Below are 25,300 nucleotides of genomic sequence, written 5' to 3' on the forward strand. Positions count from 1 at the left end.
GATGATGAACTGTTAAACTTTTCTTCTCTTTTTCTCAGTGAAAACCTTTTGTTTTCTTTAGAATCTTTTTCCTTTTTCCTGTTCTTTCCATTCTGAGGTTCCCTCATATTTATGGACAAATTCTTCGGCGGGATTTGAATTCCTTTCTTCCCGTTCTGATGAGAATCTTTTTCTGTTACAGAAGAAGACAAAAATCATTCATAGCTTCCCGTTGTGGTCCCAGCAGTACAAGGGTCGACACATGTAACTCAGGGGTCGACTCATGTTCACCTTCCATCTCGGCCTTCTCATCGACGAGCTATCATCCATCTGAGAGGCAAAAGAGGTGCAAGGTGCGCATCCTGCTCGGGTAGCACTCATAGTGCAGCGAGTGTTAGTTGCTTGGGATCCCTTAGTAAGGTCATCCACTTTCTGAGTATCGGTTGGGGCCATCTCAACCTCTACACACAAGAAGAAATTATCTTTAAAGTTGTGAATTAATAAAACTAATTTAAGTACTAAGGTTTTATTTTGCCCCCCAAAAAATATTATTCTAACATGTCACTTCATATCCTAACATTCTACCTACTTTCATTACCTAATTTACATCCTAAGGATTTAAAGCCTAGGCTTTGAGCGGCACATGACAGACAGCCGCACACCTACAAGGTGTAACCCATAGGATATGCAGGACCTAAGAAAAAGTTATATATAGTATCAATGCAGGTAAACTAAAATACTAAGCTTTCATAGAATAATAATTATTCATAATTCAAGATCCAACATTATTTTTTAAACAAGTTTTATGTGGATTTCATAGATAGTTATTATGAAAGAAAAGATGTTGCTTCTAGTCCTAGTCTTCTCACTCACGGTCTAAGATCCTATCCACACCACATGTTGTCATCTAAAAAAAGGCAAAAAAAAAAAGAAAGCTAACAAGCTCAAGAAGTCACCTCAATCTCTAGCTCAATCAAGCATAACATAAAGAGAATATCAATTTCAAAATATAATAGTTTCGATTATAATTAAAAATATGCTGAAGAATTAAACTGTAAATTTAAAATATATATATATATAATACAAACGGTCATTGTATAGGATTTTTAGTTAAATTTATTGCAATTGTGTTGTCACATCTTATGAAAATTTTATTAAGTTTTATGCTATAATCTTCAAGTTGTTGCTTAATCTACAAAATTTGGGCACAACAACTTTCGGCTATTATATATTTGGCTTTAATCCTAGACAAAGCCACTGAATTTTATTTCTTATTGAACCAAGTGATTAAGTTAACTCTAAAAAATTGGCTAGTTTTACTAGTACTTTTTCTATCAATTCTATAACTAGCAAAATCTACATCTGAATATCTAATTAAACTAATTAAAGATTATTTTGAGTACCATAAGTCTAAGTTTTGTGTTCCATTTAGATATTTTAAAATTCTTTTAATAGCTATTAAGTTTGATTCTTTAGGATTAGCTTGATATGGAACATACATACAAACACTACATATTATATCTAGTCTATTAGCAGTAAGATATAATAGGGAATCTATCATGCCTCTGTAAAGTTTTAAATCTATATTCTTACCATGCTCATCTTTGTCTAATTTACATAAAGGACTTATAGGGGTACCAATGTGCTTGGCTTTTTTTATGCCAAATTTCTTCTAGATCTTTCTTGTATACTTGCTTTGGCTGATGAAGTTCCCTTCTTTAGTTTGTTTGATTTGGAGTCTGAGAAAAAATGTGAGTTCACCCATCATGCTCATCTCGAATTCTCTCTGCATGAGTTTAGCAAAATTTTGACATAAAGTTTCATTAGAGGCCCCAAAAATAATGTCATCGACATATATTTAAATAATTAAAACTTTAGCATCTTTTTCTTTCATGAAAAGAGTTTTATCTATACTTTTTTCTTTAAAATTTATTTTCTATCAAAAATTTGCTCAATCTTTCATAACAAGCTCTAGGAGCTTGCTTTACACTATATAAAGCTTTAATTGGTCTGAAAACATAATTTAAAAATTTATGATCTTCAAAATCAGTGGTTGTTCTACATAAACTTCTTCTGCTTTACACCACTTTTAGCATCTATTTGAAATATTTTAAAGTTCATATAGAAAGCAAAAGAAAGTAAAAATCTAATAGCTTCTACTCTACCAATAGGAAACAATTGTTTCATCAAAATTAATACTTTTTTCTCGATTGTAGCCTTGAGCGACTAATCTTGCTTTATATCTAATAATATTTCTATTTGCATCCAATTTATTTCTGTAAACCCATTTTGTTCCGATTACCGGATAATCTTTGGGTCTACTTATAAGTATCCAAACATTATTTTTTTCAAATTGATTTAATTCTTCCTGTATAGTATTTATTGTTGGAAATTGTATCCTAAATGTCAATCGTCAGCATATTGATGATTGAATTTTGTAAATGAATTGACAAATTAATAAAGTATTATTTGGCATTATTCATCATTTCATCTTCAAATGAACTCTTATATGATGAAGTCCTTAGGACTTATGTTATGATAAAGGAGGATTTATCTTTGAGTCCTTAAACTTGTTCGCGACCAAATGATATGTTGTTACTAGGACGACAACATTATCGAGATTAGGTCGTTGTGTGACATATACGTTGGTTTTTCTCTTAACCAAGGAGTGTGGAGACACTGGTATGCCATACAGGTGAAGTGTAGGAGTACATTCACTGAACGTGACCAATTCCGGAATGCTCTACTGTCGAGAGATGTTTCGAGTGAATATGGGTATAAGTTTGGCCCTCTGACCTGAGACCGCAACCTGTGACTAGCAAGCAACTCACTGTACTTTGGTACCAGACTACCTGAATTTCTAATTCAGTGACGGAAGGTCACTGGGTGCAGTCAAGCACTTGCATAGTCAGTTGTGAGTTAAGATGGAATTGACCCCTCCTGGAAATAGAAGATAATGTCTTGTGATTTAGCAAAACCTTGGCCAGGGTAATCCCAGTGAGGAGTCACGGGATATCTAAAGTTAATCACATAATGGATGTACTAACTATAGGGTTGACAGTGAGCTCTAAGTCATCCTGGCATTAGGAGTCAAAGGGATTGAATTATACAGTAACCATAGTCCAGGGTTCCAGAATATTTGCTTCGCATATATTCGGCCTATCCAAACGTCGGGTACCATTGCTAGATGGTCACATCGATTAGTATAGGAAGACGTTCCTATACTACCGGCTTAGGTTCGAACCTATGAGGTCACATGCATAGAAGTTTCTAGGTTGATCAAATGGCTGATTGATGATTAAGAATCATTCAGGGGTAATTTGGTCAATTCGATTGACAAATTATCCTAAGCAAAAGTTGCATTAAAATAATTATTAAATTATTGGAGGACTAATTAGCAATTAGATTGCTAATGAACTCAATTTGATTGAGTAAATTGGGCTTAGGTTGAGCCAAATTGAATAGGATTCAATTTGGGCTGCATCAGGGTTTGACCTAATTGGATTGGGTTCAACCCAAGTAGATTGAGCTTGACCCAATTGATGGGACTTGACCCAATTGGATTGGGCTTGATCCAAATCAATTAGAAGACCTTATTTGATGAGGATTATGAGTCCAAATAATCAGAATTGGATAAGGAGAAGAATCCCTAAATTTTAGGAACCCATCCTTATCTTCTTGGAGAAGAATGACACCTTAATTTATTCCCAATATTTTCTATGCCTATACTCTTTATTTTTGGCCAAAAATTGGCGTGAGAAGAGAGGAGGCGTGGGGCTATAATTCCTATAAAAATGGCGCCTTAAATCTTTCTAGAAAGATTTAGATGAATTTCCTAATTTGTAGGGATTGCATGGTGCATGAAATAGGGTGGTCTGCGGCTGAACTTTGGACGCATGAATTCCTATCTTTTAGGGATCCAAAATGCACGAAATTTGGATATGTTTATCTCCTCTTAGCTGTCAAACCACCAGAATTTTTTGGGAATTTTATCAGCCAAATTAGTTGGCTAAATTAGGTGTGAGGCATGGGGTGGTCTTTTGGCTATAAAAGACCCCCATGCCTTGGGTTCAAGATATACCATATTTAGAGATTTCAAAAAATTCTGAAAAATTTTTTTGAGGGCCTCCATCCCTTCTTCTCCTTCTTCCTCACGTCCATCCTCCATATCCTTGAAGAACAATCAAAGGTTGAGTGTTTAGAAGGAGACAGCTTCAGCCATTGCAACGTTCCTACGCGAGCTAGCACTCCCGCGGAAGACGATCTACCTAGGGCTTCGCGTGTACTTCTCGTAGAGGCCATTCGTGTGCGTGGCTACGAAGTCAAAGATCAGATCCATAAGTTTCTTCCATCATAAAAGGTATTAATTCTATATTAATCTTTTTATTCTGGAGTCAGGGTCTAGGTCTGATTCTCCGAGGTTTTACCCTCCTTTAGAGCTCCTCACGGAGTTATCTCCAGAATCCATTTGATGGATATTCGGAGATTAATCGGAATAGAGTGTTTAACTTTCAGATCTGATAGTTAATCATGCATGAATGTTTTAGCATAATTGTTTAAACGATTCCGGCATAATCCTATGTGTTCTTAAGGTGCTGATTTCTAGATTTGATCTTGTAAGCATGCATGAATTAAATTGTTTGATTCGGTTTTTCCGCTGCATTTTAAAACTTAAAAAGAACTACGTATGGCTTGATCCCCCTTATGAAGGGGTACGTAGGCAACCCGATCAGGTTCAGCCATGGTTTTAAAAAAAAAAAAAAAAATCAACATGCTTAACACCGAAGAACCTAGGATTCACTTTCATTTATCCTATTAAGATCTTGTTTAGCTTCTTCTATAGTTTTAGTTTCAATTTGAGATACAAAGGCTAAGTAATTGCATGCATCTCTAATAAAGAATCTTCTTATCCTATATGAAGGATCATCAATGATAAGTTTCTTTGGGTGGTTATGAACATGCATCCATTCTCTAGGTAAATTATGTCTACCTTGAGGTTGTTGTTGTTGCTGATTTTGCTCTTCTTGATTATTTTTCACGAAACACTATTTTTCTGTGAATACCTTTGACTAGTGATTCAGCTGATATGATTAGCAAAAATCACATTTATTTAAATTAAAATTAATTAAAACTATAAAATTGTCTTTTGACCTCTAAAGTGGGTAACAGGTTAATAGGTTTCGCTGAAAACTAATATCTTTATCTCCTTTGAGAAATTTTTCGATCTCTCTTGATTCCTCTCTTTTCCTTCTTCGTTCGGAATCAAAACCATCCCCTCAACTCCATTCTCCATCATAGGCAGCTCTTCTCCCTCTTTTCCATTCGTCGGAGTTCTCTCCATTCGAATCTGAGTCCCTCTCACTTCTATTAAAATTCTCTCTTCATTATATCCTTTTCTACATGAAGATGGTCAGGTCTTGCCTTTAGCTTTATGGATTATTTAAAGAAAAGCGTTGTAAGAGTTTTGTAATATTTATCTTTTTTTAATGTATGAGATTTGCAATATTTATCTTTTAGAGGTGAAAAATTTTTTGTATGTAGGTTGGTGGCTGATTTAAAATTGTTATGACAAGATGGGCCCAAGATACTAGATCTTTTCTTTTTTCGGAAAAACAAAGCTCTAAAAAAAGTTATTTAAGGTACACAACATAAAGAGTGGCCTTTTATCACATGTCCGCAAAAGTTGTTAGTGAGTCTGAAGGATTCTGAAGTCCTTCAATGATTTTCCTTGAGGATGATTGATATTGTTCATCCACCTATGAGGATAGCAATAGAAAGAAAACTTAAATCATTGCAATCTATTGTGTACTTTTAAGAGATTTTAATCTCTTTCTATGTTCTAATATGTGCTCTAGTTTTTGATGAAATAAGATATAATAGTTATTATAAATGAAGAATAATAAAGTAGCATAATCCCATGATTCGTGAAAGCTTCTATAACTCTTTTTGTTATCTATATATGTATATCCATATAAATATTTTTTTTACCCTGTATATATATTATTAATTGATTTGATTGTGGTTCACTGCATTTATATAGTTTCAATATAAGTCCTTCTGTTTCGTCTGTGATTGTGAATTGAATGAAACGCAAAACAGAGATAAACTCAAGGATAGTACCTAGAAGAAAAAGGTAGAGAACGAATCTATCCTTGATAACCTTCTTCCAAGAGCCTTCATGGATTTCTTTATATTATCGGAACCACCGAACACACCCTCAACCTTACATCAAACCTACACAAAACTTAATTGCGTGGAGTAGAGTTAGGAGAGGCCTCTCTATATCTATAGGAGGGTTTAGTTAGAGAGATGCAGAAATAGTGCTTCAAGATTCCTCACGTATCCAAAGCTTTTTGTTCTTCTTGGTATCTGTTATTTTGATGCTGAACCAGGACTTTACATCCCACTGTCGCATAAATAGGATTTTTTCCTAGTGGGGGACTACCACAAAATGAAAAATATGACAAGCGAAATCAAAATATAGAAGAAAGCCTTAGATTGTAGAGGCATATATCTACAAACAAACATGTAAAACAAGTGTTTTATTAGAATATATCTATAAATATTAATTTTGAAAATTTATTCATTATGTACAAAAAAACGCCCTTTATTTTTTAAAGCATGAAAATGCATGTACAGCCACACCTTCACAAAAGATGAATAGTTTTCAACTTAAATAATTATTCAAAATACACTTTTTGGTTCCCAACACTATCCCCACCAATCCGAACAGCCACACTCAACCAACCCCTGATGCCACACGGTTTTTGACGTGCTCGAACCCAATCCAAAGACTTCATATATCACATGATATTTTTATTACCTGAGACCCGCCTGGACCCTATCAATTAATAAACCACCCAAAACCTCAATAGGTCTAGCGGGTTTAAAACCCAGACCCGACGGGAACAGCCCCCATACCAGTAGGTAAAAAATTTTCCAGATTATATTAGACAATTTATTACATAACAAATTACTGAAAGCACATCGCAGCATAATGACTTCCAACCTCTGGGAAATGCACCTCCCCAGGCTTCCTTTGTCCCGTAACACGCCAACCCCCGGACACGTCAAATGCACGAGACAAATGCCAAATGAGCAGTTCCAAGGGAGAGAAATTTAGGTCTATTTACCTAAATTATTTACCAAATGCAAACGACTCGATTATTTGAGACGATTTGAACTCCACATACATCGTTCTTCCACACTCATTTACATAAAATTAAATGCTTACCAAAATAACCTAAGAAACTTGAAATGACACATTATTAAGCACGGCTCGCTTCTCCAGGAAATGAATATTATTCAGTACGATCCCCTGATCCATCCAAAGAGTAGACAATTTATTCCCAGAAACTACACATGGTTCAACTGGAGAAAACAGACCCCAACTGAGCACCCACAAAGAAGAGAGCAACAAACCTAGAGCAGCAGAACTGGGGGATGCCCAAACAGGCCACCTGCAGCACATTCTCACCCCCTTGCCCACAAGAACTGAAGTACAACTCTTCATAGAAACGCATCCTTCTCGAGCAACTTCAGCACCTCCTCCTGCTTGTTCAGCTTGGCAACATCAATGGGTGTCTTCCCGTCCAAATTTTGAAGGGTGCTGCACCGGAAGAACTTGATGGTAAACCATAATGATCAGGGACATGGCAGTAAGTACAAGTCTGTTTTACTTACACAGCTGCGCCATGGTCCAATAGAAGAGCCACACACTCCTTCCGCCCATAACCAGCAGCATAATGAAGTGCAGTATTTTTATTTTTGTCCAATGCATCCACCGTAGCTCCTGCCTCAAGCAACACTTGAGCACATTTGACCTGAAACGTGAAAACCATATTTACAGGCTTAAGATTGTCTAAACCAACAAAAGGGACATGACAATCTTTTTAAACAAACAAACAAACAAAAAAAATCGTCCAGCAGATGTGGTTCTGCATTCTAACTTTTCGCTCTTTTAGGACTGGCCAATCCTCCGCAATAGTTAGAAAAAAAAGTTGTTTATCTTTTTGTTTGGCAGAAGTTGGCTTCCCTCTCAGCCTGTTTTTCCATTATTGATATAAGCTGCTTTCTTCTCCTTTTTTTTTCATAGATTGTGTGGGTTTCCCTATCCTTACTCTTAATAGAAACAAGAAGAAAAAAATGTGCATTGGATGCAAACTACTATGGCCCTGGTAAATTGCCTTTAAAAGAATCAAATATGGGCACCAGTAGTTATATAATTTAAGATTTTAGAACTAGCAAGGTGAAAAAGAGATTAGAACTCAGAGCATTACATTGCTTTCTGATGACAGCATCATTTAGGGGCTGAGCAATGAATTCAATCACATGGATCTTTTCACCCAAGAGAAACCTTTCAGAGTACTTACCAAAAAACAACAGCCTCAGCTAGCTTGCATCACACAAATAAGCTGAGGAACAAAGACAAAATTATGAAGCCAAGTACAAAACAATCTAAAATCCGATATTGCAATTCTTTCTTGCTGGATGAAAATTTAGCTCGTTCTACAGGACTTGGAGGAAAAATCCCCCACCTACTCCAGTACCATTATCCTTTACTAATTCGGTATCAAATTTTGACTGCTTATATAATCCAGGATAAAGTCTTCCTTATACCTCCAACGGATCACTTAGATTGAAAATGTCCATGAGCTCAACTGGCATTGGAAATGGAGACCCATCATTTATTATTGTTTACAACCTCCTGAACTCGTTTTTATAATCCTCTTCCTATGCAAAATTGAACACCAAAACCCAAAGCATGGGAAAAACAAATGTCCTCCATCCATGAGGGCAGAGAAAATAATAAAAATTAAAAGCTTCAACCAACTGTCAACATGACTGATCTTCAAAAGTGATGAATATCCTCTATTTTACAATTCCTTGGTTCCTAGTTCATTTATTCTGAGTTGTACACTCCTCAGAGCTCCATCAGTGATGGCAGTCTTTCAACCTTGAACACCATTACACTGTTTTGTTTTTCCATTACTAGATTGTGGGATGTGCAAAGCACATGTTTTTTTTAAAAAGAATAAACAACAAACATTAAAGGAGGGGTTTGAACCCTTGACCTTGTGGTTAACATAAACCCTATGCTACCACTGCATCTGAGATGCAGTGCTGGAAATATGCAGGTGGGGGAACAAAAGAATATTCAAATAGGTACTGAAAATTGGATGTGCATGAAGTAGAGCCTCATGAACAGAGATACTGGAGAAGTTTCCTTTTAATATTAGAAGTCATTAATATCATCCTGCTAACCCTTCCTTCTATATCCTTTCTAAATAATCCAATCGTTCACATAGATGCTTGTATGCCCCACTTGTAATCAAAAAAGCATATCTAGTTGAATGAACTAGGGGATAGCCATAGCTGGATAAGCTCTAAATCATCCCCAAAACAAGAAATGATATCCTAACATTTGATGCATCATTACTTATGTCGGGTACAAATCAGCCTCTCCAACCTATTTGAATATTGACATCAATACATGGTGAATAAATAGGATCATAGATGCATAAACATAGTTCAAATTTATTGATCAAAGCAAAAAATCAATATAAACAAATTTCATCTGTCACTCATACTAACCAACGGACAGATCTCATAGAAACTAACAGTGTATTATCATTTATATGACAGATTAAATCACAAAAAAGAAGCCTCGTCCTGTGCTCTCATGCTAACACACGCACCCACCCACCCACATATACACCCACAAGCATACTCTAAGCAAGGGACAGATCTCGTAGAAATACACAGTGCATTATCATTTAGTTGCTAGATTTTTTTTTTTTGATACAAAGTTGCTAGATTATTAAGTCATATAAAAAGCCTTGTCTCATGCACTCGCACAAGCACACATGCACTTCCACCCACACGTGCCTGCATGGACACACATACGCATGCACATTAACGGATGGACTGGTCTCTGAGGAATCCATAAAGCATATTACCATTTATATGCCAGATTATTATTAAGTAATAGAACTTTGACCTTATGCATGCAGCTGATGCATCAAATATATATATATCCATATGGATACCAAGGGCATATGTAAATTATCAATAAAATTCCTCTCTTTACCTAAATGCCAAATATCTTGTAATGTTTCTGTAATATAGTGGTCACAAGCAGCAATAAAGGAGTCTTCAAGAATTGGTTTTAGTGTTCCAGGAATTCTTTCCTCTAATGTTCTTCATTAGGAAGAATTAGAAGAATCCAAAGTTTAAGTGCAAGCCTATTAAATGTGCCTGAAAATGATAACTCGGCAAGGATAATGAATCTAGGTTATATGAGAACTCAAACATGCTCGAGCATGAAACATAAAAAACAAAATGCACTGTACACCAAAATTTAGGAGCATTAATAACAAAGAGAATTTACTCCATGAACAAATACAAGAACTTAATCTAGGAAGAGTTTTGCTACAGGGCCCAACCAGATATCATACTGGTTCCCAAACTGCTGTGGCGAGAGGGTATTGAAACTCATAGCGGTTAGGTGTAATTGACAGAAGGTTGGGCTATTCGTAAAGCACCCGTGGATTGGCAAGCCGTCTGGTAACTGGTTTGGACCTCATAGCTTTTCCCTTCTAGGAAGTACTAGTCTGATAAATAAGGTAAAATATCAAAAATATACATCATACCTCACCGTAACCACAAGCAAAATGCAGAGCCCTTCTTCCCTCGGAATCTTCTTCATCCTTGTCCCCGCCATCTTCCAAGGCTTTCTTCAAGCACTATAAAGAAAAGAAAAATATATATTCAAGACTCATGCATTAAACTAAAGCATATTTTAGTTCAATGAAGAGAAATGAGCCAGAAAAGTTCTCTGTACATTACAAGCCAACATCCAATGGAAGCTTGGAATAAGAAATGAAAATACAGAAAAATAGCAGAATATATGGATAAAAAGTAAGATCATATTATACATGTAAAATATGCATAAATATATCACCACACAGGCATAAACATTCATTTTTTACAAACAAAACCCAAGAAGATAGCACTCAAAATAAAAAAGAAGCATTTACCTACACATATAATTCATCATAAAGATTAATTCGTATATGATAGGCATGCCTCCCTGAGAGAGAGAGAGAGAGAGAAGGATTCATCATGACATATAACACCTAGACCCAAGGACAACACTAAGTGGTTCATTGCTTTTTCAATTATGAAGAGTAGTTTGAATAAACAATTGTTAGTGAAGCATTTTGTCCTGGACATTGCTTGATGCAATGGCAATTACCAATCTCGATGGAGATCATGCATTTTGGCACCAAAGAACTAGAGATACATTGACATCCAAATACATAGGAATAAGAGAGGTATAGCAAAATCTGAAATACAATTGAGTGGACTGTCTCTATTTCTCTCTTCCATCCATAAGTGCATGGGATAGAAACCCATTGATAGGATTTGAGCCTAAAAACAGGAGAGGCTATCAAATTTTGAGTCTTCACTGTTGGTCATTATACACAATATTTAAAATGCTATATTCTATGGGGATGGATTTATTGTTTCTCAAAGCATAAATGACATGACTACATTATCATGTCAAAATTCATGACAGAATTAAATGAACAACTTACACAGTTTGTCACATCTTAGGCCAAAACATCTTATTTTTCAATTCTTTCAAACAAAGGTCTGGAAGATCATGACTAACAATTTTCTTATTAATGAAAACTTTTTAAGTAATTTATCCACAATAAAGATACAACCTTGGTTTTGTATGTTAGACAATGTATAATATGACCGGAAAAAAACTCAATTCTTATTCTGGATAAGGTGTTCTGCATTTTAGCACTAAAGCATTGCAATATATAGAAGTAAAACAAGGAAAAAGAGGTAAGAGAACTAAGAATTCAAAATAAATCAAGTTGATAGTATCTACTATTTTTCCAACATTCAAGCACTGGCTTTACAATGTTTAATACATGTAGTTAGTTTAAACCAAACACATCTGTCCCAAAATTTAAATGTATCCTTATGTGTAACAGCTTGATGCATCATTATTTCACAAGCTTTTGACCAGTGTCTTCTAAATTTACCAAGACCATACAAAATAAAAGGAAATTCCAAATTTTCATTACTAATTTCAAATACCTCAACATCACCAATACTGGCCATGTGATGAACAGCAGATTCATCTTCATAACCACCTTCTTCCTCTGCTTCTTCAGGTCCAGAAAGCTCGGTAGAAGTTGCAGTCTCTCCTGAAGATCCAATTCCCATTGCTTGACCAAGCTTTTGTAGAACTTCAGGATCATTCCAATACCTATGACAAATAAATACTAATGAAAATGGTGGACATATTTCCAACACAATTTGCGGTGGTTTTTTAGCATAGGATACTTCATCATTGTAGCTGGACCTCCAGTCTCTATCTCATCAAGAATTGGCTTCAATGATGGGTCATCCTTAATGCGTGCCATCCGTTCTTCAATTTGTTCTTTATGAGATGGATTAGTCAAATTTTCAAACATGGAGGTCATAGAAGGATCCTGTTAAATGTTAATATACAGAAACAAGTTATCAGTTGACTAATAGCATGCTTCAAACAACCAAATTTGGAATTACTATGCATACCACATATACAATATAGTATAATATCATTTTACCTGCATTAAAGCACTTCCAAGCTGCTCAGCCATTGTCATAAACTGAGGATTTTGCATGATCTGTTGCATGTTTGAAATATATTGTTGGGGATCGAACTGGGGAGGACCCTCTTGCCCTGCACCATGGACACTTTTCTGAAGTTGTTCAGCCATCTGATTGAAAACAGGATCCCTTGCAATTTGTTCCGCCATTTCTTTTATAGTTGGATCCTGCATTCATCATAAAATGTGAAGAATTACCCATGACATTACAAGACTAAGCATGTTGATGTGGAGGATTTGAAGTCATCGTTTCAGAAACCAATAAAACTATAAGAACAAAATTGTAGTAGCAAGAGATTGCCAAAATAATGCACATAAATATCATTCACATTCCTCTCACAAGTTGCCACAAGATATCGTCAATCACCAACTCACTGAGAGTTATTAACTAGACATAATATGCGTTACTTATAATTTATTCATTTATAAGTTATATGTGTCAAATTGATTAGTAGCCATAGAGTCAAGATAAAGATCACAGCACAAGGAAGATTATAAATGGCAATAACGAAAGAGCTGATTGTATGACAATTAAATGAATGATTGAGAACAGAGAATGAGTAAATGATAAGTTGAAATGTATTACTAGTGATCCATTTAAACCAACAACAAAGTATGCATATGGCTCTTGAGTAAGGCTACAATGGTGAAAATATCAAGATGATTAGCAACATTAGTCGGATCCTATAAAATTTTAAACATGTTGAAAATTTTTAATTTCCAGATACAATATACTAGAACATGTCCAACCAAGTTTAGGTAGATTTCGAGGCCAGGTTACAAATGAAAGTTCAGGGTTCCAACACCACCCAAATTACTTTTGATAGTTTTCATCAATCCTTGTCTTTTGACAGCCACTATTGGGTTCATTTGAACTCAACAACTATCCCCATTGTTTAACTAGTCACTATCGGGCTGAGAAAAGCATAAAGGGAAAACAGCCTAGGCATAAAACTTAAGCCATAAAGAGTAATGGGCAAAGAAAACTACCCACCTTTCCCTCTCAAAAAATGTCACCTAAACCCAAGGTTGAATAAATGTCTTCACCAATTGTTTTTTATATCCTCTATTTCTCCAATTGTTTTCGCTTCCACTTCATTTATTTTTTTATCTTTCCTACTTATCCTCCTTTTCCACTTCTTCTCTCTCCCTCCCTTCTGTCTTTATCTGCTTCTTACTCTCCAATACCTGTCCTCATTTTCGCAAGGTTCAACAACCGAGTTTGGGTTTGGACTTTGGTCAAACATGCCAAGATTTGGAGTTCCAAACTGAGTTTGAAATTTTTGATCTATAGAACATAGGGAAAAAATAAAGCAATCCAAGAAACTGAGTATTATAAATATTTCAGGGTCTCAGACTAAAGGGCTGAAGTTGTTGAAGCCTTTAAAATATTTTAAAAACCAATGAAATTGCTAAGGGATTTGTGCATCACATCAATTTAAAGTATGAAATATTTTGTTATTGTTTGATAAATTTAATCATCCAGTATACAATTACATAAATACCTGTAAGAGTGAAACGCACACAACTGCAAGCTTGATGTCAAATTATACTCTTTGAAAATTAGACTACAATTAGTTATAGCTCCTTTAGCTTTTCATAATGTTTGAGATTAGTTCTCTTAAATTCAAGCTCAGATCTTATAAATGCTCATGAGAAAGGGGAAGGCTAGATCTCCTCAGTGTATACCTCACCTTATTCTTCTAACAGCATCTATCATAAACCCCAAAAAGTCTCTTGAACAAGAAAAAAGGATAACCTTCTCGTAGATTCAGCTAATCAGGATTTGAAGTTTTTGCTCAGAACTCCAAAAACAAAATCTTAGGGCTTCACTCAGAATCAATAAGAAAATTAAAGTCCATTTCATATCTTTGGATGAGTCTTAAACTGTGGAGCCAAATTATTGTAAAAATTATATATGCCACCCTTAATCAATCTTCATTTTCTTTGAATCTTGGAAAAATTTTATCTAGAACAAACTTTGATTTTGTGGGTTTTAAAAACAATTTACAAGATATTACGTGCAAGGAGATTTAGAAGAAAACAAAGTTTCTAACATAGATTTCGCTATTCTAAAGCCCAAATATTGATATTCATTTACGTTTTCTATCAAAGAATAAAATGATATATTATATCGTTTTATTTGACATTACATTTTATACTAATATTTTTGAGTCTCCTCACACTAATAAAATGAAATATCTAAGTGCCCAAATCAAAGACGGCAGAACCAATACTGGGAACCGTACCAGTTGCCCGGCGGGACGAGTCAATATGGGCCCGTATTGTGCCGTGTTGAGCCCATACCGACACATTTTCTACGGCGGGGAAAAGGGAGAACGAGAGAGGAAAAGAGAGCAAGGGAGGGAGGGAGTGGGAGAGGAGGGAAGACAGAGGTCAGCCAGCGACGGCCGGCGGAAGCCGAAGAGCCTCCACACGAAGGCGGAGGCCGGAGAGACGTGGAGGAGAGGCTCCCCCTCCGGGCCCCTATTTCGAACATTTCGTTCGAAACAAGGGCCCAAATGGCGCCCCTTTTATTTTTGATTTTTTTAAGTTGAAGTCAGCAAACCCATTGCCAACTTAATTTTTTTTAACTTAAAAAAAGCAAAAATAAAAGGAGCCCGAAGGAGGAGCCCCGCCTCCACGTCTCCCCGGCCTCCACCTCCTCCAAGCGGAGGCTCGACCTCCGTCGGCAGGCCCCGGCCGGCCTCTGCCTCCCTTCCCCACTCTCTCTCTTTTCCTCCTTCCCCTCCGGTAAGGCATCTCGGTTTTAATGGCAGAACCGTCCCGGTCCGCCACCAGTATGGCCCAGGATGCCCCGAACCGAGCGGTTCGGGACGGTTCCGCAGACCTTGGCCCAAAAATACATTAAAAGACATCAAATTTATTTTCACAACTTTGTTTTTTCGTTCTTTGAATTTTACTTGATATTTTTATTCTCAGAGTTTTCAACCAAATCTACCAAAAATCAAAAGAAAACCGCCAAAACTACTGGGAAAAAGACTAAGTTTTCCAACATTGTTTTCAATGTTCTCAAGAGTTGCAACAAGTCTATATTTAATCCTAAAGTAAATTGACTCTTTAAGGCTAAAGATGTCATTAATGAATTAAAAGTAGGACTTTTATGCAACTAACGATCCAGATTTTTGGAGGGATAAAAAAATTCATTTTATATCTCATACTTACATTTCTTAGTAAAACCAATTACATGAGCAAATCATAGCCTTCACATTCCCTCTTTCGTATTCTCAATAGTTTTTGATTAATTACAAATATATATATATATAGATAGATATACTGAAGTAGTATTTTCTGCGGCTTAGGAAGATATATATCTATAAATTTCTTTAGGTATTCTCAAGAATATAGCTGATAAGGCTACAATTGTCTTAAAAATTACTAAAAGGAGTAATTGACAAAGAAATTATTGTGAGCCACAATCCTTAAGAATATAAAAGATGGCCCACAGTCAACAGATTCACTCAGATAACTTAACAAAATCAAGAAACAAACCAAAAACCTACAGGCAAAATATGGGAAAAAATAAATTATCCATGATTAGTTTCTATTGAGAATTGAATGAAACCCAAACTAGGGGTCCATTACAAATAAGAGTGGCAATTTATGACCCAACCTGTTAACCCAACCCGCGAACAAACCACTTTAAGAAGGTTTGGGTGTGACATAAATGGGTTTGATCCATTTAACCCGTTTTGACCCAATTAATAATGAAGTCGGGTTATGAACCGACCCGTTTAACCTATTTAAAACCTATTTAACCTATTTGAAACTTACTTAACCTGTTTCTAACATGTCTAACCCGACATGCTTAACCTATCTAACCTGTTTAAAGCCATTTAACCCATCAAAAATCCATTTAACCTATTTAACCTATTTAATAAATGGGTTATATGGGTTGGGTCGACTTACCTATTTAATAAAAAAGTCGGATACAGATTTGAAATTTTGACCTATTCAATAAACAAGTTGGGTTTGGATTGATGAATTCTTGACCCGACCTGCATCCAACCGGACCCATATCTGACCCGATCGGACCCGATTGCCACCCCAAATTACAGATTGGTCCTCATCAAAACTAGTCTATTTTGATTGAAAAGGATTAATTCCGTCCAACTTATAAAACCTTCTCTTTCCCTTCTTCCTCTATCCATGGACAATACCCTCGTAAGAGAGTTGCCAGCTGGCCACCCCCTTTTTATCTCTTATGGGCTCCAGCCACTTTCTCACCCTAATAATCGACAAACCATTTTCCATCCATATTATTTTTTTTATTACTAATTCCTTGGTAAACATGTAGACATTCTAAACCATCTTGCCACCAAGAATGATCATCTATCAAATAACAATTACCATTATGCTTCAATAAGTGCAAAAAATACAGTTTATTATAGAACACTTTCATCACTATACACTACTTGACATATCTCTAAGTGGTCTAATGTGAACTAGTCCAACCAAAAGCTTGTTTTGTAAAGATAATTACATTAAGCAGATCAGTCATTGTAGACAGGTCAAAAGGATTTGTGGGGAGCCCAGCTGTTCCTGTTGAAGCAGTCCTGTGACGTCCTGGTTGCTGCGAGGCAGATGATGCTTCAGTTTTGGAGCTTTTGTTTTCACCTGAACTAGATTTGTCATCTGGAAGAAGTAGAACAGTGGAAAGTTAAAATCAACGACTGGACATTCTAGTTCATCATACAAAATTGACCTGACTATAACAACCAACAAATTTTATCAGTGTCCAAACTATAGGAGTTATCCATTGGAAAGATAGTGATCCCTCTTTCTTTCCCTTTTTCTTTTGCAATTTTTCATTTGGAGAAGTGTTTTGTGTCACATAAAATTTGAAGACAAAGTTACACAATAGAATGCAAGTGGCAAAGGAGAGCACAGACAATGAAGCCAGAAAGCAAAGCTCCAAAGGAAGGAAAAAATCCCATCAAACACATGGGCGTACAACAAGAAAATACTATTTTAGAATTTAAAAATTACACAAAAGGTATAATTTTAGATTATTCAATAATCACAATGTTTAGGAAAATCTACCAGAGAGTGCAATAATATCAGATTTCCATTTTTTTCTTTAAAAAAAAAAGAGCTTTGCAGAAATTAGGTTGCATCAAACAACCACCAATGAGTCACAACTCCCACTACCCACAAGCAGTGCCAAAGGCTTAGTCCATAAGTTATGGTAAGACACATAAGAAAAAGGAGAGGTCTTTAATGATTGTGGCACACCAAGTCAAGCCAAAAAATAAAGTACATAGACCTGCAAACTTAGTGGGCATAATTTAGATACCCAACTCCTATCTGACTCTGCATTGCCCAAATTATGAACAGCAGCAATGGTGCAATAATCCATCACTCCTCGCCTCATCTTCCAATGGCACTCCTATTTTCTAAAAACAAGAGGTATAATTAGGTTGTGCTCAGCTTCATAGTAAATTGTCATTATATATAACCAAAGAGTCTGAAAATCTATGGGGTCAATGTTTCAGCGCCCAAGTTTCAGATTTGAGTAAAACCCATTCTGCAGATAAAATGTATAGAGCATGTACCTAGTGTGGAGCTTGCTTTGCATGACAACTAGGATCCACATTAAAACTCCAAAACATTTCTGCCAAAATATTTCTATCTTAAACCTACACATTCCAAAAAAAAGGTGAGCAAAGAAAGTTCAAGACTTGATAATCACATCCAGACTTGGCCCATCAAAGTTTGAAATTTCAGTTAACGTTATAAACCATAAATTCTTCCTTCAAAACCGACTTCCAAAAAACCTACCTCTCTCTCAATCAAATAAGTTCTCTATAACTTGAGTCGGATTAAAGGTCAAATTATATATTCATTTGTTCCAGTGAAACAGCTGATTTTGCCCATTTGCATCCCTGCTTCCTATACTCTCCAATATATTCAGAATAATTTATGCAAACCACTGTTTTAAAGAAACCCCCCAAAACAACCTGCTTATGCAGCGTTACCGAGGCACCTATATTAAAATTTTGCATCATGTTTGGCTGCCAAAGATGAGATTGATTTATAAATTATTACTGGCTTTGCCACTGAGGACCGGCCTATCCCAGGTGCCAAGCGAGAGAGATGCTAGAGTGCTCGGTGAGGAGCTACTCGAGTCATGCAAGGTTGCGATTCAAAGTGGAAGGTTGCAGCCAGGATCCTGATCTGTGATCAAGCTCCGACCTGAAACAGCAAAGACGAAGAAGTTCTCTTACCAGAGTGTATCTGGCGGGCGACCCTCCGATGCCTAAATCAAGATGATACCCAAGGAACAGAGAACATTCTTAGTGGTCTGTCAAGGTATGCGAGCACTTACCTGGAAGGTCCTCCTGAGAGTAGATTGTATAGGCGAAGGTGAGAGCCTGTCGCCTAAAAATTTGGGCACGAGGGTCGGCCGGGATTGGCAAGCCTCCGCACGTTCCAAAAATCAAGTGCTGGAGTTTCGCATGCAGATTGTATTTTGCCTGTTTAGCTGGTGTGATTTCAGAAGTCTCTCGAAATTACGGCCGAGGTGTCACCAGCTGTAGAGGTTTTTTGAAATTTGAAGTCAACCGCACGCTTTTAGGTTTGCCACATGACGGGCTTTAGTTATCAATTCATGGCAGGGTATGGTTGGCCGGCCCTTCGTGTGAGCTATGGCCGGTTTCGAAACACAACTTGCCCCCCACTTCCATAGCCGAGCCAAGCCCGCTGGCTCGGGTTGCGAAGTAGTTCGTCAGTAGGGTTGACAATGCAGATTGCTCGCAATGCCAGGTGATCATCGGGACCGCTTTTCCTTAGTCATTCTTTCAATATCAGTGCGGAGATTTTCTAAATTTTATATTTATGAGAGGTGTGGTCATTCTTGTCGTTTCCGAAGCGTCGTAATTATGGAAGGGATTTCTGCAAGCTGAATAGACATTTGAGGTCCGACGACTATCTGGGAGGTTGCCTGAGGGCGAACAAATGGACGACACCTAGCCAAAGTTGCTAAGGCGTCGTATCGGTATGGGTCGCCTAAGTCTTCTATAAATAGAGTGGGGGGTTGCCACAACCCTTATACCTCATCCCTTCCAAATCCAAAACTTAAAGAAAAAGAGAAGTGTAGGGTTTGTGCGGCCACTCCTTTTGTGCCTCCTGTACCAAGATCTCTCTTCTTTGTTCTCTGCCCGGGCTTTTATCTAGTTCTCAGTGGGTAGTTCTACACTTTCAATTTGTTTTGAGTCTTCTCCCTTCCTCTCGCCTCCTTTTATCCTTCTTTTGCTTGTTGCTCATGGATTCATTCGCCAGAAGCTGGTCTTCCAATGCCAAAGGGGTAGGTCAGGGTCTGTCCGACTGGCCTCTGGTCTGTCCGACCGGCCTCTGTGGCCTCGAAGAAACCCAACCCGAGGAGGCCTAGGTTCGGATACCGAAAAGAGCATCTTGGGAAAATCCAACCTTGATCGAATTCAAACTATGTTTTCTATTCCTCAAAATTTTACTCTTGAGCCGCCTGGTCCCTTGGATGGGATGACTTCGTCCGGAGAGAATTAGATCGCCTTATACAAGGAATCTCTAAAGGCAGGGCTGAGGCTCCCAATCCCATTGGTTATTGCCAAGTTGTTGGCTCAATATCAACTCGTTCCGGCTCAGCTCGTCCCCAATGCTTAGAGGATAATAGTTTCTTTTGCTTCACTCGACTCCTAAGAATCGTCCCTACTGCGAGGATGTTCCGAGCTTTCTTTCCAAGTAAAAGCTCACCCTCAAAATAAAGGGTGGTGATATCTTTCCTATAGAAAGGGTTGCAATGTCCTTCCTTCAGGTCCTTCATCAATTCACAGTTGGAAGGGCCAACTTTTCTTTGTAACCTCTGCAACTTCCTGGGGCTTCCTAACACAATGGAGGATACTCGAAAAGCGGGTGTTAAGCCTTTTCCCTTTCTTTTCAGATGAAAAGCAGGAGTCGTTTAACACTCTTCACCAATTGAGGACCCCAACTTTGACCGAGCTGCTCCAGGAGTCGGCTTTGGTAAATGCCGGCTTGAGCCCTGCTTCCACAATCGATATACTTCCTTGCCTTACTGTCTTTTATCGATGTCATCATGTCGCTTTACTGATTGACTTAGTTGCCTCACTTTGTCTTTTATTGATGTTGTTCTATTGATTGACTTGATCTTTCTTCGTGCTTGCAACAATGAAGCTTGAGGTGAATGAGCTTTTCAGTTCTTTGAGGAAGAGGTCTGAAGAGGTCAGTCCCTCCTCGAGCAAGAGGAGGGCGACGGCAGGCTCATTTGCCGTCAAGGCTGGACCCTCTGTCACATCGAGTTCTCTCGCTAGAGCCAAGAGGCCCACTAGAGGAGGATCGCCAGGGGTGGAGGTGATCGATGTCCCTTCCGTCTCTATGCAGTCTCCGGCCACGAGGGCTGACCAGGGAGCTCTCCCCACCGATATCTCTGAGTCCACTCTGGTGGTCACCCTTGCTACTGCTCTGATTTTTGCAACATCTCCGAAAGCTTTCCCTACTTCATTGACTGCGACGGATGCAAACCCCCCTTCGGTGGCCCATCCTAAAGGGCCTCTTGTTTTTGTACCTACCCCAAATGCTGCTGCTCCTCACTTGCCCTGGCCACGAGGGCACTCAAGCGTATATGTCTTGATTACAGCCTGCCCCGCGGAGAGCGAAGCTAAGGTCTTCTGCCCAAATTGGTCCATGAGAACCTCCAATTCAGAACTTCGTCGGGGCGATCCCCGCATCATGTGGGATACGATCCAGGGGTTCATGCTCCTTGAGGACGAAGACGAGTTGCGCAAAAGGCCGCTGGAGAAAGTGCTCACCTCATCATGCCAAACTGCCACCAAGGTAATGAGGTTGACCCTATCCTCCCTTCTCTCTTTCTTTTTAGGAATGATTGTTTTTCTCTTCATATACACAAGGGATGTACGCCAGTTGGGTGCTCATCGAGGTCATCCACTCCTACCAACGAAGATCGGAGGTCGCCAACCAGCGGAACAGGCCAGCGCCAAGGAGCATGCAATGGCGGAGAAGAGAGAGGTGGAGATAGGGGCTTGCCTCCTCAGAGCTAGGGCTGAATCCACCGAGGCCGCGCTGGGCGCAAGGGCGGCATGGCTCCAAGGGATGCAGCAGGCCGTCAATGAGGAAGGAGCCCACGTCAAGAGGAAGGCCAAGGGGATCGCTCACCTAAAAAATGCGATCACTGTAGAGAAGAAAAGGTGTCAATCGACTCCTGCTCTTCATCCAATAAGAAAGGAAAAAGGTTAATGCCCGCTTCCCGAATATCCTCCACCGTGTTGAGAAGCCCCAGAAAGTCGCAAAGGTCATTAAAAAAAATTGGCCCTTCCAACCATGAAAGAACAAAAGATCCGAAGGAAGGATATTGTAACTCTTCCTATAGAAAAGGTACCACCACCCTTGATTTCGAGGGTAAGCCTTCACTTGAAAAAAAAGCTCAGAACATCCCCACAGTAGGGACAATTCCTTGAAAGCGAACGAAGTAAGAAAAACTGACTATCATCCTCCAGACATTGGGCATGAGCTGAGCCAGGATGAGTTGATATTGAGCTAACTCGGCAATAACCAATGGGATCGGAAGCCTCAGCCCCACCTTCAGAGATTCCTCATACAAAGCGATCTGATTCTCCCCAATCGAAGTCACCCGATCCAAAGGACCAGGCAGCTCAATAGTAAAATTTTAAGAAATAGAAAATAGTTCAAATCCAATCAAGGTCGGATTCCCCCAAAATGCTCATTTCAGTATCTGGACCTGAGGCCTCCTTGGTATGAGTTCCTCCTAAGGCCACAGAGGTCCGATCGGGCAAATCCTAACTCATCACTTTGGCATTGGAAGACCAACCTCCAACGGATGAAAACATGAACAACAAGCAAAAGAAGGATAAAAGAAAGTGAGAGAAAAGTAGAAGACTCAAAACAAATCAAAAGTGCAGAACCTGAAAACCATAGAAAAGCCTGGGTAGAGAATGAAGAAGAGAGATTTCGGTACGGAAGCACAAAAGGAACAGCCGCACAAACCCTATGCTTGCCCTTTTTCTCTCTAAGTTTTGGAGCCAAAAAAAAAGGTAGAAGGGTTGTAGCAGTCGCCCGTTCTATTTATAGAAGACTTCGGTGACCCATACCGATACGGCACCTCACCAACTTCGGATGTCGTCCATATGTTCACCCTCGAGCGACCTTCCAGATAATCATCGAACTTCAAATGCCTATTCAACCTGCAGACATCCCTTCTATAATTACGACGCTTTCGAAATGACAAGAACGGCCACACCTCTCATAAATATAAAATATGAGAAATCTTTATGCTGATATTGAAAGAACGGCTACGAAAAAATGGCCCTGATCATCACCTGGTGTTGCAAGCAATCTGCGTTGGTCGGCCCTACTAACGAAACTTCTTCCTCAGCCCGAGCCAACAGGCTTGGCTCGACAATGGAAGGGGGGCAAGTGATGTGCTTCAAAACCGACCACAGCTCACACAAAGGGCCAACCAACCATAGCCTGACACGAGCCCGCCATGTGGCAAACCTAAAAACATGCGGCTAATTTCGAATTTCAAAAAACCCCTACAGCTGACGCCACCTCGGCCATAATTTCGTGTGGCTTCTGAAATTACGCCAGCTAAATGGGCACGACACAATCCGCGTGCAAAATGCTAGCGCCTAATTTCCGAAACATGTGGAGGCCTGCCAACCTCGGCCAACCCACATACCCGAAATCTTAGGCGATAAGCACTCACCTTCGTCTATACAATCCACTCTCAAGGGACCTTCCAAGTAAGTGCTCGTGTGCCCTGACAAACCACTGAGAACCTCCTCTGTTCTCTGTGTATCGTCCTGACTCAAGCATCGGAGGATCCTTGCTAGACAAACTGTAGCAAGAGAATTTCTTCGCCTTTGCTGCTTCAGGTCGGAGCTCAATTGCAGACCATGACTCTGACTGCAACCTTCGACTCTGAATCGCAACCCTGTACGACTCGAGCAGCTCGTTGTTGAGCACTCCAGCATCTCTCCTCTCGGCACATAGGACAAACCGGTCCCCAACGGCAACAACTGGATATTGCCAAATTGATACTTACCGGTTAATTAATACATCTTATTTGATGCATCATGTTTTATTTGTTGAATTATAGCCACTTCTTTAGGATTTCTCAATGAATTTTATGTTTTTTATAATTTATCATCTCTGAATTTTTCAAAAATTTTCATTATTTTTTTTTGTTTTCATAATTTATTATTTTTGGGCCACCTTGACCCAACCTGCCAGATGGCCTCTTTGAAGCCTGTGTGAAATATCCCTTATACTCCCTAAACTAGGTAAAGAAACATATCATGCTATAAATAAAGAAAATGGCTCCACAGCATGTAGCTTTTGTCCAATGCATCAGATAATACCGGAATTCCTTAGTTAAAAACCCCGTGGGCTCAACCACATAATCTATCTTGACTATTAACATTCTATTTATCATCTTCCAGTCAGACTCAACAGTAACTTCCCCTTTGTATTATCTCTCAGGCATCTCACAGACATTAGATTAAGCTATCCGTATAATCCATATTTCTCTTTCTAACCATAACATCCAATTTCATCTTGATCTCATGTTCTACACTGCAAGAAAACGATAATATTTCCATGGCCCGCCAAGTGGATGTCTCCAAAATCGTGAACCGTAAGCAAAGAACATAAATTGGGGAACAAATGACACAGAGAAACAAAAGAAAATAAGAAATTCGTCAAATCCCATAAAAAAAGAGAAAAATAATAGAGGAAACAGATGAGATTTTGCAGCACAAAACCTTGATTTCCCGAAGACATGATCTTTATTTGCAACAAAAGTTGATTGGATTCGTGGGAAGGGAGGGAAGAGGCCACAGAGAGATGTTCCCCTCCAGAGCTCCTCAACCCAAGCCGCGAAATTTTCTTCTGGGGGGTGGGGGTGGGGGTGGGGGTGGGGGGTGTACTTCGGCCGATGCGGCGGAACTGGGCCTCCTCTTTAGGGTGGGTTGCGAATATTTGCCTCGCGTCCGCGGTGCCTTGCGTGCCGCAGGGGACGTAGGTACGCGAGCGGATGGATAATAAGATAAGAGGCGTGAGGGCCAGATCGATGGAGAGCCGAAAGCCCTCGCATGCCCAGCTGCCATTTGGTTCAGGTTTCCAACGAACCTGACCAAATTGAAGTGATATTGGCCTCCAAATAGAAATAAAAGTAAACCAATAATATCTATCCAAATTTATTTTTATATATAAAACTATTTAAATATAAATAGAAATTTAAGTATTTGATTAATATCCATACCGTCAAAGAAAAATATATATAGATATAGATAGATAAGTATTCTATCTGTATCCGAAAATCTAATTTCATTTATAACTTTATTTAATTTTATATAGCATTTAAAATTTTTAAGAAAAATAAATGGCTATATTAATATGCTATTAATTTGATTTATCATCTATGTAGTAATAACTTTAATTTATGGTCATAAAATTTAATTATCCACTTTATATCCGTATTTATATCCATAATTCCAATATCCGATTTGTATCCGTATTCGTATAAAATGAATATGGATATAAATTTTTGCATCCGACTAACATCTGTATTTGTATTTGTTGTGGGGGGGAGG

The 25,300-nt window shown here is 38.4% G+C and overlaps 1 protein-coding gene across 3 annotated transcripts; it reads right to left on the minus strand.

The window, feature by feature from the left end:
• Positions 1 to 6,903: 6,903 nt before the first annotated feature.
• Positions 6,904 to 24,643, minus strand: LOC103715358 (ankyrin repeat domain-containing protein 2A-like). 3 transcript variants are annotated; one of them, XR_005507552.1, is made up of 9 exons: positions 24,470 to 24,642; positions 17,158 to 17,309; positions 12,612 to 12,821; positions 12,346 to 12,494; positions 12,097 to 12,268; positions 10,632 to 10,724; positions 7,663 to 7,802; positions 7,402 to 7,588; positions 6,904 to 7,297 (listed from the first exon to the last, which is right to left on the minus strand). XR_005507552.1 is itself a non-coding variant. In XM_008802956.4 (8 exons), the coding sequence occupies exons 1-8, from the start codon at positions 24,486 to 24,488 to the stop codon at positions 7,489 to 7,491; spliced, it is 1,035 nt and encodes a 344-aa protein (XP_008801178.1). In that variant the 5' UTR covers positions 24,489 to 24,643; the 3' UTR covers positions 6,906 to 7,488. The 3 variants fall into 3 exon arrangements, 2 of the variants coding, with proteins under 2 accessions (XP_008801178.1, XP_038973334.1); XM_008802956.4 differs by having other exon boundaries at positions 6,906 to 7,588; positions 24,470 to 24,643; XM_039117406.1 differs by lacking the exon at positions 24,470 to 24,642 and adding an exon at positions 17,941 to 18,018 and having other exon boundaries at positions 6,906 to 7,588.
• Positions 24,644 to 25,300: the final 657 nt, after the last annotated feature.

The sequence above is a fragment of the Phoenix dactylifera genome, unplaced genomic scaffold (assembly GCF_009389715.1).
Source record: "Phoenix dactylifera cultivar Barhee BC4 unplaced genomic scaffold, palm_55x_up_171113_PBpolish2nd_filt_p 000214F, whole genome shotgun sequence".
Classification (NCBI taxonomy): domain Eukaryota; kingdom Viridiplantae; phylum Streptophyta; class Magnoliopsida; order Arecales; family Arecaceae; genus Phoenix; species Phoenix dactylifera.

Bases quoted from the DNA above. Each gene is read 5' to 3' on its own strand.
- LOC103715358 (XM_008802956.4), bottom strand. The intron at 12,269-12,345 runs GTATCCTATGCT...TATTTGTCATAG, and splicing joins GGTCCAGCTACAATGATGAA to GTATTGGAATGATCCTGAAG. The intron at 7,803-10,631 runs GTATGATGTATA...TTCACGTTTCAG, and splicing joins TTGCTTGTGGTTACGGTGAG to GTCAAATGTGCTCAAGTGTT.